Raw genomic sequence first — 12,998 nt, 5'->3', positions numbered from 1 at the left:
AATTAGGTGGATTGTCTCTAAAACGATGGTTAGCCGCATTATTAGAGGGAATAGTTTATGTAGTTGTTATTATAGTTATTATAGGGATCTGCGTAGGTTGTGTTAAGAGAATCATTGAGAAAAATATATGGAAGTAGTGAGATAATAAATCTAACTACTTCCAAAGGGGGCAATTGATACCAGGCGGTTCAATTTAGCAACAGTTTAGCAAGAGTAGGCCTCAGAGTTAGCAACGGTTTAGCAAGAGTAGGCCTCAGAGTAGGCTCTAAAGGCTTGCTCTGTGTTACCTTTACACAGAACAAACTTTCCTGTCAATAATTTGCCTTTTAGCTAGAATAATAACAATAGGTTCTGAAGCAAACTACATTTTGTAGATAGAGTTTGTTTATGGGATTGATAACAAGGTTCTAGTAAATAATGATTCATGCTGTTTACACTTAGTCTTAGAAAAACAAAGGTCTCTGCTAATTATATAAGGCCAAAAGACAAAACAAAACTGTAAAGAACAACTTTGTGATGTCTAAAATAACTTGATTCATAAACTCTTGTGTCAGAGGAGAGATAAGTTCAAAACAATATCTTCTTCTTGGGAACACATGTACTTGTAAACAAGAAGGCCTCGACCACGCTTGCGCACAAGCACGATTAAAGGGGAATTGCGACCACCAGCGACCCCCAGAGACCACCCAAGACCCCCTCCCCAAGTTAGTACGCATGTGTAAAGACATTACGTAATGCATTACATAACGTATTAGGCATAAGTGGTTTTTTTTTGAATGCGTGGGCTTTTCTCGGGATTATGTATATAAGGAGCAAGCTTTTGTTTTCAGGTGTGCATGCTAGGAGGAGAGATCCCCCATGCACCCAGTGCTGCAATAAACCAATGTCGGCTTTCTAAACTATCATTTGGTTTGGAGAGTTTTCTTGGTTACTATTTTCGGTAACAGCACCAAAGCCAACCCAGTGACTCACAGAGCACAGCGATATCTGTAATTCAGAACTCATACTCCAGCAGGCAATGCCCATAGGCAAGAACTCATTTTCAAGATAGAAATCTCATCCTCTTAACAGTGAGGTCAGCCCAGACAGCACAGAGAATCAGGAGTTAGAAAGGGAATATATTTCTGCTGAAGAGGCAACTGATGCAATAGCATGAGTAACTTAAGAAAAATATGATCAGGAATTCTAAGAACAAGAAACTGCTTTTTAAATTGTGGGTTAAAACACTTTCTCAGAAAAAGTGGCTTAATTGAAAGTTTTTGATTATAAATGCAAAGAACTACAAAAAATAACTACTAAAAAGGGTTATACCTCCCCCCATACTATTAGTTTTCAAGAACTGATTATCTTTTAGAAGTCCTTTCTAACTGAGTAGAATAAGCCTCTTACATGTTTACCTTCCATCCCCCAGTAATACATTGTCCTATTGCACACCAAGTCATCCTCCTGCTTTCAGAGGGAGTCCTCTGGAGAAGCGATAACCAGTGGCAACAGACACTACTCATGACTGAAGAGTTACTTAGTGATCTATTACAGAGCAGTATCTCAAACAGGACTGTGTTTTTAAAAACAGCTCACCACATGGGTTTGGAACAGTTATTACTACTTTGCTTTCATGATTAGATTACCTTTGATCCAGTTAAACTAGCTTTTTTTTCCCCCAAACAAAAGAACAGAGCTCTATCCACACTGCGTATGGAACAAAATTCGTGATTTCTTGCAACAGTAACTGTAATGAAGTTTTGCTGACTCCAGAAGAGTCAAAGTTAGATCTCTGATAATCCTATATATTTTCCTGCTTGCAATTGCCTGTGTTGCACAGCTTGGGGTTTCCACCATAGACAAGACATAGATAAAATATACAGCCATAAGAAAACCCAAAGGCCTTTCATTTGTCCCAGCTCTTTTCTATTACAGCTGGTGACATCAGTAAGACTTACAGAGAAAAACACTGCTGGGATGAAGATAACTAGCCATAAAGAGTATGTTCTGCAGCAACCAAAGCCAGACTGACTTAAAAATCCAGAATATCTTTACCGCCGCAGGAGAGTCAATGGGAGCTCAGAGTACAGAGGATAGGATTCAGCCGGGAAAATACCATCTTCCCTGGCAATTCCTCAATATGGTGCTATTTTAGCTTAAAACACATAATAATTTGTCATATATACACACAGTACAGTTAGTGGGCAAGCCTGAAGAAAAGCTGTGGAACATCAAGCAGAAGATGTTATTCCGCTCCATCCATCACACAGCAAAGTCCAAGATCAATGCTACGTGACTGAGTCACACGACACAAGGCCAATTAGAAAAAACTGTTCGGCATAAAATTCAATGCTGGGGCAAAAGGCAGCAGAGAGGAGTTTCCCATCGCAGTCACTTATGTACTTGAATAAAGGGAGTCAATAGACTTGGCTCTAGGTGAGGAAAGGGAAGGATTATTTTGGCCCTACAGCAACTAAGAATGAGCAAAGCTAAACTATAAGTACAGGCTAAATTTGGGTACTCTTGGCTTTGGTAATAATTGTATAAAATTCCATCCATTTCCACAAAATAATTTTATTAGACACATGAATACAAAAGATTTACAAATATATTAGTGTTTTCAATGCTGGAGTATAGAAAGTAATTATATTTAAAGTCACACACACATATTAGTAACTCTATCTCCAAAATACTGCATAAAAATACTTGGGTTACTACTATGAAACTGACCTAGCAGCCTCTTTCTCTCTTTGTCAGAGAGCTTTGAATCTTCATCAATAGCTTTCAATAGAGATAATAGCTCATCTTTTGTGGTCTTCTCTGTATTGGAGCGATACTCTCTTTCATCAAGTTTTTGGCAAAAGGTATAGCCTAAAAGGAAACATGAGACATTCAGATAGTTAACACCACAGTCAACCACCCTCAAGATTCTACAAACCCATCCTCCTTCAGAGTCAAATTAGTCACTGCTACAGCAAGTCTTTTTACACTAAGTCTCTTCTATTTCTTATCTGGGTGCACGACAAGAATAAAATGTTCAGTTCAAACTGTTACCTGTTATGTTACTAGGATCTTGGCCTTTCTGCAAAGCCAACAGTTTATTGCTGACCATTTTATGCAGTGTCCCTGGGATCTTGAAGAGAAGGAGACAGTCAAACAGCCGTTTAGAAAAAGGCAATTCTGCATAAGCATACAAAATAACAAAAACCTGGTCATTTCCTAGCACTTACCTTCAACACATCTTTTTGGTGATCCATAAGGAACAAGATCAGGAGGTCAGTTTTCCCTCTGGATAAGGTTTTATTGTTGATAATAGCTTTAGAGAATGTTCTTTTCACAACCATCCTGTTGTCACTCTAAAGAATAACATGAAATAATGACTAGAAGAGGAGAATTAGTCTCCCCCTTTAAGAAGGGCATCGCCTTTGTTCTTCTAGAGTTATTGGTTTTCCAGTAGTCACATATTTAAGCCACAAATGTGTTTTCTGAGCAGTATCTGGGACCTCTGGATTTCAGTAAGTGTGAATAGATAACAGTTAAGTATGCACATTTACCTCCTTTTGTAGTTTGAGCTCAGAATTATGTGCTGCAACAGCCATGAAGTACAGTAGTCTTCTGAACTCCTCCCTGACTTGGCTGTCTAGAAGTTTCAAATAGAGTTGAACAGCTTCTAAAGATTGCTCCATCTTCCCGTTCACTGGGGAGAGATAAAGGTATCTATTGCTTATTTATTTAAAGACATGTTACAATAAAACACCTAAATTAGCCACTGAAGAGACGTTCATCTCTCTAAACAGGACTGATCAAACAAAGCAATTCATTCTCACAAAAATTTCTCACAGGCTGATGAGAGCTGTTTGCATACAATCAGAGAACAGCCCACACCCAGGCTTTTAGCCTGATATTTAAGAAAACTCCCTTTCAATTAAGTTCAATTACAGTTCAGCCATCTTGAATGGAATGTGAAATACTAAAAAAGGAAAATGGTTCTGTTAAGAAAATGAATGTTCTCTTGTTGTAGAAATAGAGATCTCCCAAGAAATGAGGATTATGTCCTAGATAAATGGGTTAGCTTGATGAATTAATTTCAATAAATTGCATTTATCATGTAGGGAAGAGAAATAGGATATAAATGCAAAATATTCCTACCAACATGGAAAAAGAAGAATATTCAAGGTAGAAAAGGATGAAAAAATAAGAACAAGGATGAGATGTTGATGACTAAAACATCAAAAGCTTTCTAAAATGCTGCCTAAACATAAAATTTAAGAAATGCACATTTCTATGGACAAGAAGGGAGAGTTGTGAATGGAATACAAAGCATCCACACAGCTTTCACTTTAGATGTTATGGCCTAAATATTTAATATTAGGCCATATTTATATTTAGTTTCCCATAGATATTTAATTTCCATGGATACCTACTACTAACAAATTATAGCACTCCGGTTTCATAGCTATTCTACACAGACCTGAACACAAACTACAGAACTGCCTATAGTCAGGACCAAAATTCCAAAGCACAATCTTCATGACCAGAAATGAAAAAAAACCCCAAACTTGCAGAAGTCAACCTTTAAGCTTGGCTGCTGTAGTAAATACTCAGCTTGTCAGTACATATCTCACATAAGCTTAGGAACACAGCTTTATTTTACTTACCTAATAGTTCTGCAATTCCTGAATGAATTTCAGATGCATGGCTTAACAGCGGCTCCTTTTTTTGGCCATAGTATCTACCAATATTTTCAAACAGCAGTAGTTTCCATGTGTCTGCTTTATCCAGTTGATCAGGCAAGTTCCTGCTAATATCTACCACCATATGATCAGGAAGATATTCCAAGCAATCTATTGCTGCTGAGAGCCATTCGTCTGTTCTAGAAGACACAGTGGTTTAAATTTGTGGCATTACTTACTGATGTCTTTCAGAGTTGGCTGCATTGTTTTTCACAGAAAGGAAGTAGACTGGTTTCTCACTTAATGTGTAGGTACTTAAATACCTTAGAAATTGACACACACACAAAAAAGACACTTTTCCTGACTCACTCGGATAGATCATAGCCATATACGTCTTTGTTATGTATTTAATGAAGATGAAGAATTAGTAATCCACACAGGTATACAGTCACAAGCAGTTAAACCTAAAGTTAGTGATGTCCCCTACTGTTAGACAAGGACATAATTATTGCTAGATAAACAGAAACATGAACCATGATCTGATTCAGATTGGTAAAAGTTTTTCAGACTATGTTTTGAACTGTATTTATATACAGTTTCAGGCTCAGCATTCTCGGCTTTTTTAATATAGTAGCAGAAACTAAACTATTCCCTCACAGGTAATTGTTTAAGGAAAAAATTTCAAGGTAGCAAAATGCTCTATTCTTCTCTCAATGCAGCAATTTCCCCTCTGAATACTATCAATCAAATACTATCATTGCATTCAAAAACCCTTCCAGTGTTCAGCAGAAATTGTCTCAGCTACTTCTGGGTTACAGCTCAGCAACTGCTATTTACCAATTAATCCAGTCAAGTCTAACAGAGAACAGTGCCTACTCACATCCTTTCTGAAGTACTGAAAGCAGAAAGTTTTTCAAAGTTGCAGAGGCGAGCGGTGAATACTTACTGAGAGTCACTGAAAGCCTTGAGAATCTCTCTGTCTAGGTAGTTACTTGTGATGACATATCCAGTTCCCTTCCTTGGTTGTGGAAGCTGAGGTCTGATCTCTTGGTGCTCAAGTAAAGACTCAAGGAGCGGAAGGTCTACAAGCTGCAGCAGACGAGCAATTGTTTGTTCTTGCCATACTTCATTAATAACTAGGAAGGGTGGAATACACAAAGCACACGGAGATTCAGCATGTGCAGAAAGAGAGATTTTGAAAAAGACAACTCCCCGTCCTCCCATCAGTCCTAATCTAACAGATTAATTTTACCAAAATAAAGATTTACAGTAGCAGAGACTGTGGCCCTTATCAGCTTTAAGTGCATTTTATCACCGCAAAAGGAAAGAATTAGCCGTTTGTTTAGTTAACCACAAGTGTCAGAGAACTGCTTTTTGGATAAGTCTGAAGTGCCTTACATTCTTTGTGCTCTAATTTGCAAGCAACCTTTGTTCTAGATAAGGGATTAAAAAAAAATTGTAACAGTGACACTATCCTTATCACAGCGTCCACAATTATGATCTGGCTCGAGTTTTGGGAGTTTCTAGGCTGCATTAGCATTTTTAACCAAAGGAAAAAAACACGTTAGATCATAGTTTAGTCTGAGAGAGAAGACATGAATTGTCAAGAACAGTTTCACACAACACCAAAGGAGTGCCAGTCCCTGTAGATACAGTTAAAAAGCTAGGGAGGAGTTTTAGCTAACAGTAGACTATTGGTCATGATTAAGTTAAGCATAGAAGCAGTGTAGGTAATTGAGTATCACAAAGAACATTCCTAACTCAAATCAAGCTCTGTACAATTGCATATTCTTCTCCACAAAATTCAACACTGATTTATTTCAACAAGAGATAATGGGCCCTGTCTGATGAAATAAGGTAAAAAGCAAGCCTGCAACAAATATAACTTGCCTTTGTTATGACATGGTGTTCAAAACAAAATACTATAAGATCCAGTTTGACTCCCTCTCCAATCTGACAGGCATAAACCTTTCCAGTCCTACAGTTATTGTCTTCCTTCTCCCACAAACACGTGACTGCAACATTATTTGTCTTACCTCGACGGGACAAACTATCCGAGATGTTTACTTGAGGGGTATTTGCAGGCTTTAAACTCAGGTTTTCCCAGAGATCTTCCAAGTTTTCTGGTTTGACAGGAGTAGAGTGAAACAACACGCTCTTCTCATGTCTGAGATTAAAAAAGTTTGTATATATATATTTATATCCATATATATGGATAACCAAACATATACTGTAACATATAGGTATGGATAACTGTCTGAGATGAAAAAATGTTTTCTCTAGATAAATATTTACACAATCTTCTCCCCTCCTCCCCCCTGACACTTCCTCTGTCCAAGTCCCACAGGAGGATGTATGATAGTTTAAAGAATTATTTTCGTGCAACAGTTGCATGCAAGCGCATAGTTCCTCTCTTGGAACTTGTCACAGCCAGCATCAGCAAGCCACCTCAATTACCACAGAGAAAATGGTTAGGGAGGGGAAATTATTTTCAGAAAACCCAAACAAAATTCCCCCCCTCAAAACCTCCAGAGTTTTAAGACATTATTCCTAATGGCAAAGTGAGGACAAAAATTAAGAGCTGTTCTTGAAAAACCTAGAAGGTGGTTGCTCTGTAGCAACACCACTCCTAAAATGATGCGGGTTGTTCATGCCATCAACTAGTGGAAGGCTTCAGAAACCTGTCACCCATTTCTATGTGTTAGCTGGTTCTTCTCATAACTGCTTTCATATGCTATCGAGTAGATAGCACAACTCCAGCCACAAAATTACTATTTCTCCTAGCGCATTTGTTCAATTTCAATTTCTATAGCTTCTTCGTTTTAGAGCACTGCAAAATTCTTTTTATGTCCACTATCTTTGCTATGTATGTGACAAGCTGTATGTATCAATAGATCTGTTCCTTTCACTAAATGAAGAAATGCAATCCAATGGATCTGAGCCCTGCCCAGAAGAAAAACACCTTCATTCTACACTAATAGAACATGAATAGCCTCGTTTCGTGACTGTTTGTCTGATATATTCTAAGTCTTGCTTTAACAGCCCTTATGATTAACATATTTTTAAATATCACATTTGATTAAAATGTGTTTTATTTCTCATGAATCTTCCCCCTTCCAAATAAAGACTTGGAACAGTTTGCCTTAGCACAGAACAAGAGCTAGTCAGGGGGTGAGGGGGGAGAAGCAGGACCAAGGAACCATCCATTTTAATCTCTGCTTCTAGAATTTTCTGATCGGTTGGGTTGATGCACTTAAGTTCACATTTGTTACTCATGAACGCATCAATCATATAAGGTATTTTCTTTTTAGGTCAACACTATTCGCAATTTTCAAAAGTGTGCATTGCTAGAACTAGTGCAATAACTACATGAATGTAGTTTCTTGTAAGAATATGTTCAGAGCTGAACACTTGACAAAAACTGTTTCAGGGAAGTTGTTTGGCAAAACGTCATCTACACAGCAGTATGTTCCATTTTGTGATGGTCTAGTTAATACCAGGGTTTTCTTTGCCCTCTCCTAAAGAGAGAGGGGAACAAAACCTCACCATTGTACTTCCCTTTGGTTCTACAATGGCATGCACTAGCCTAACAGCACAACAGCCTGCTACCCAGCCTAGGAACAAATCACACATGCACAAAGAAACAGCTGAAAACATTTCAAAAAGCTAAATATAAAGTGTAGTGAAGCTAAGATGATGACAGATGAAAACAATTTTTTACCTATTTTTTTTTTTTTTCCTTAAAAACTGGATGGATTACTGGCTTATGCAAGAGCTGGGAGTGCAGTGACTAAAGACTATTCCATTGCATTAGCCTGTTTGATGCACCTGAATTCCAGTTGGTTATACTGGTTGAGAGCCCAACAGATCAGTATCTGTACTGCACTTTCTACCCTCCTCCCCTCCTCCCCACAAGGCGATGTGATAACAGACACAGAAAACAAGTAACTATGCAGGCTGAATGATTTACTCACTTCAAATTGCTGTTTCCTACCTATCTTCAACCCACAAACATCTGTATAGTATCTACTTTTTTCCTCACGGGTCCTGTAATTGTACAAGTTTTCCCTTCTCTCCCCTAGAATACGTAACATTTCCCTGTTGTAAAAAATTTCTTATCTTCACGTTCCATTATGTACTAACCTTTGTGGTGTACACTGCTGGTAATCTTTATCAAATTCTGTTTGGTTTGAGGCATGTGTGAATCTGTAGAGGCTACTGCTACTGTCTTCAAACACAGACCGTTTGTCTTTTCCAAAGACCCTAGTTGAAACAGCCTCAAATACTTTGTAATCCATCAGCGCTTGACACACACGCACTATTTTAGCACGGGAAATATCAACATCCCCAAAATACTTGTTCTGTAGAAGATGGGCAAAGACAACATCCACCGCATCCGAACCAATAAAACAGTCATGATAGCACTTCAGGTTCTGGCGACGCTTTTTCACTTCCACTTGAGTTTGAAGTGCATTGATAATGCTGCTCCAGACATATGTTGCTCCAAATGGTTTCTGTGCCAAGCTAAAGCCTAAGAATAGAGAAAGCATAAAGATTGAATTCATGCTGCAATTAGAAAAGAACTGTCCCCTTTCCAGCCACCAGCTTTCATGAAACTTGTAAGGATTTAAAAAAATCTTTGAGACTTCCAGTTTGGCTTGGGTTGCTCATGTATTAACATTTTGTTACTTTCTTAGCAAGCCTGCCTGCATTGTACCAATGACTCTGATGCTGGTGGTTGTTCTCACTACATTAGCCTGAAGCTTTGCAACCAGGAGTTTCTACTTTTTCAGCCTGTCCCTTTGTGGCACTATCCTTTTGCACGCTCCTTCATCACCTAATGGTTACACTTGCAGAACTTACTCCTAAGCACACATGCTGCCACAACCAAAAGCTAGCTACAGGTACTTGTCACTCCCCAGTTCCTCTATAACACTGACAAAACTGTACAGCTGGGCAGGGAAGAGGGAAGCAGGGATGAAGAGACACATCAGAACCTTGTTTCCTACAGGACTGTGCATACACACAAGCTACCTAGTATCAGTGCTTAGCATATCACTAAGAAGATCAAGGGTTCTCTTGGGACACCACTCACTCTACATTTATACCACAGAACAGCCTGCTACCTCCACAGCTCCAACTGAGATTTAAGCTCTGTGTACTCAATGCCACTTCCTTGAGCCAATCAGTCTTCCCTCCCCCAATAAAACCACTGAACTATTACTCATTTACCAACCTGATTAAGAACAGCCTGCTAGCAACTAACAGTTTGACCAGAGGCTAGACTCAGCTTCCACAAGGATTTAAAAATAGAGAATATACTTATAAAGTTTGCAGGTGGCACCTCAGTATGAAGAGTTGCAGCCACCAGAGAGGACAGAATTAGAATACATGTTTCTCAGTAAATCAGATGAATAATTTATTAAGACAAAGCAGAGGAAGAGGAGAGAAATCAAATGCTGAAGGACAAAACATGGAATGAGGAGTTGGCAGCAATCCTACAGAAAGCCATCTGGGGTCATGACAGACCTCAAACCAAATGAATTAACAGTGTGATGCAGTGTTTAAAAAAACAACATGCAACTCATTCTGGAACATATTACCATGAACATTTTCCACATAGACGCAGGAGGTATTTTTTCTGTTTGGTCTGAAGTGGCGTTAGAGAATTGTATTCCAATTTTAGGCACCAGAATTTCCAGCTGATCTCCATCTACCAGAAAGCCCAGCAAGTTGCAGGGAGGAAGTCAGGGGGACAGTAAAGATTGAAGGGAAAAAAAAAAAAAAAAAGAAAAAAAAAGAGAAAAATAGCAGGGAACACAATAGCGTTTGAACACACCAACAGTGTTATAAAGGACAGCAACAATTATCTTCAGAGCCATTACCAAATAGACACCTGCTTTCTGAAAATATTTTATATCAGGAAAAAAAAGCTTTTTAATACAAGACACTGAACCAGACTAGGTAGAAACTTTCCAGAACCTCCAGTTTCCAAAGCTTTAAAAGTGCCAAGACAGACAAAGCACGCTCTTGCTGATACACCACCTGATGACACCTTCAGGTAGGTGGAAGAAACAAAACAGAACACAGAATTGTCTTCAGAAAAAACCCCAAACCCAACACCACCAAACATACACCAACGCCGGTTTCTGTTGCTAAAATAAGTATCGACGTATACTACCTGCAATAATTCTACTCTTAACCACTGCCTTATCACCTCTTTCTTCCACACATGGGAAGTGGTGCTAAGTGTGGCATTAAGGCCACACGGTTTTACAGAGTTACGGTGCTCGAGGTGGGGAAAAAAAGCAGAAATTGTTCCCACCAAGGGACCTTCAGCCCTTTACGCTGCATTAACCAGACACCTGCTTTTTAACTCGCTTTCAGGGCAGAAACAGCCGCTCGAGCCTCCCTGTTACCCTCGGCCGCCCACAGCCCCGCGGGCACTCGACAGGCACCGCGATCGCGCCGCCGCCCCAGCCCGCGGGTCCCCTGCCCGGGCCGCGGGGCTGCCGCGCGTCAGCGAAGCTGCACCAGCGCGGCGGCGGTGGGGCAGGCGCGAAGCCCGGACGGGGCCTCCCCGGCGGAAACACCTCCCTCCACCGGCGGCGGAAAGCGGCCAACTTTTGAACCTCTGTCGAGCGGGGAAAGGCGCCGGCACGGAGCTCCCGGTGGGCAGGGGCCAGGCGGGGAGAGGGACGGCTCCGACCCCCCGAGCCCGCAGCGGGGCGGGCGGACCCACCTCACCTCACCTCACCAGCCGTCCCCACCAAGCCCGGGCTGCCCGCTCCCCCCCCCAGCCCCGCTCAGCCGCCGTCCCGCTCCCTGCCCCGTACCCGGCGGCCTGGCGGCGGGGCTGCAGACAGCGCTGAGGCTCAAAGCCGCCGCCTTCTCCCGCACCGTGGCCATGACGGACGGCGCCTCCGCGCACTGCCGCGCCGCGCGCCGCCCGCGGGGAGAGGTAGCCCGCCAAGGGGCGGGGCCGCCGCGCCCGCGCCCACCCCCATTGGTCGCCCCCGCGCCCGGGGGCGGGGCGCGCTCGGCGGCCGCCCTTGAACGGGTGCCCGCGTGCCTGCCGCGAGGCGGGAGCGCCTCGGAGGAGCCGGCGGCGGCGCGGGGGCCGCGGGGTGACGTGACGTGCCGCCGCGCCGTGACAGTCCGCCGCGCCGCCCGTCCCCTCCTCCGCGGGCCCGCGGCGGCACAAAGAGCGGCGAAAGCCCGTCTAGCCACCCCCCCCGGAGGTGCGCCCGGGCCCATCCACCAACCGGGCGTACGTAGCCCGACCCGTGGCCGAACGGATTTACAGAATTTCGTTTCGGTGAATGTGACCACCAGGAAGATCCATAAACAGTGACTGTCTTCGGCAGAGGGGGGAGAAAACGCAGCAGAGTCTGTGTCTACCAGCGTGAGAGGGTACGGCTGCTCCCCAATGGGTAACGGCACTGCCCGCACCGAAACACCGGAGCTGTAACAGCCCCGGTGCTTCCCACAGCGATACAAACACTGCCCCACGCTCCTACCAGCAGGATACAGAGCTCCGTTGTTAGAGCACAGAATGCAAATTTTTCCCTTGTATTTACTGTCTAAAAAATCAAACTGGTCAGCTCTGTTTAAGTGAACTCGAGAACAGGTCTCATACGTGACCATGGCTGAACAATTAAACAGTGTTCGTGCTTGTCACCAGGACATCATGCTTGAACAACCACATGTGGTTGAAATTTCCCTCTGCTATCTTACATGAGCTGTTTATTACAGCAGTAGGCATTTTTTATTGGAATGAAATAATAAATTCACTTTCAGGGTAATGAAAGTTTTTTCTACTGTCTGCAAGAAACTGCTGAGAGATCCAACATCATTTTTGACTAAGTATGGAGTATTTTCATGATTATTTCTCAATGAAAGTCTATTAGAACAACATAAATTCAATCGTACTTTTGGACTGATTTCAGTGGGAGCAGACACAAAGCCAAACTGATCTCCACGATATGCAAACACAGAAGTATATAATGAACATTAAAGACCAAATAATACAGGTATTACAAGTAATAAAAAAATTCATTTTGAGTTCTCAGATTATTGAACTGTTGATGGTAGTTTTGCAAAACAAAATCCCCTGTGAAACTTCAGCCTGTTCTACGGTGAGTTCCATGCAAGCAGGTGTAAAGTGCAGGGCATCTGCTATCCACTGAAGCTCAAGTCAGCCTTCTTTTATCCTTATTTGTCATGCTTAAGGTAGGGCATTGTAAGTTTGTTCATGGTATACAAATGAATAAACAATGGACTTCATTTTAAGCTGTGAAAAATTGGATACAGGGAACTAGATACCACAAAACTAATGCAAAC

The 12,998-nt window shown here is 41.7% G+C and overlaps 1 protein-coding gene across 1 annotated transcript; it reads right to left on the bottom strand.

The window, feature by feature from the left end:
• Window positions 1-2,603: 2,603 nt before the first annotated feature.
• Window positions 2,604-11,565, bottom strand: DEPDC7 (DEP domain containing 7). The gene is made up of 9 exons (XM_068399424.1): window positions 11,492-11,565; window positions 8,799-9,186; window positions 6,692-6,822; window positions 5,602-5,791; window positions 4,641-4,855; window positions 3,537-3,679; window positions 3,213-3,338; window positions 3,037-3,115; window positions 2,604-2,853 (listed from the first exon to the last, which is right to left on the bottom strand). Exons 1-9 carry the CDS (start codon window positions 11,562-11,564, stop codon window positions 2,639-2,641), a joined length of 1,560 nt encoding a protein of 519 aa, XP_068255525.1. The 5' UTR covers window position 11,565; the 3' UTR covers window positions 2,604-2,638.
• Between the last annotated feature and the right edge of the window lie 1,433 nt (window positions 11,566-12,998).

Source organism: Nyctibius grandis, chromosome 4 (assembly GCF_013368605.1).
Source record: "Nyctibius grandis isolate bNycGra1 chromosome 4, bNycGra1.pri, whole genome shotgun sequence".
NCBI lineage: Eukaryota > Metazoa > Chordata > Aves > Nyctibiiformes > Nyctibiidae > Nyctibius > Nyctibius grandis.
This window is presented reverse-complemented; position numbering and strand designations above follow the sequence as displayed.

What these genes read in the sequence shown, in the direction of transcription:
- DEPDC7 (XM_068399424.1), bottom strand. Translation starts at nt 11,564, where the DNA reads ATGGCCACGGTGCGGGAGAAGGCGGCGGCTTTGAGCCTCAGCGCTGTC. An exon ending in CAGCAGTGTACACCACAAAG is followed by an intron (nt 6,823 to 8,798) that starts GTTAGTACATAA and finishes TTTTAATCTCAG; the next exon opens with ACATGAGAAGAGCGTGTTGT. An exon ending in GGATAGTTTGTCCCGTCGAG is followed by an intron (nt 5,792 to 6,691) that starts GTAAGACAAATA and finishes CACCCTTCCTAG; the next exon opens with TTATTAATGAAGTATGGCAA.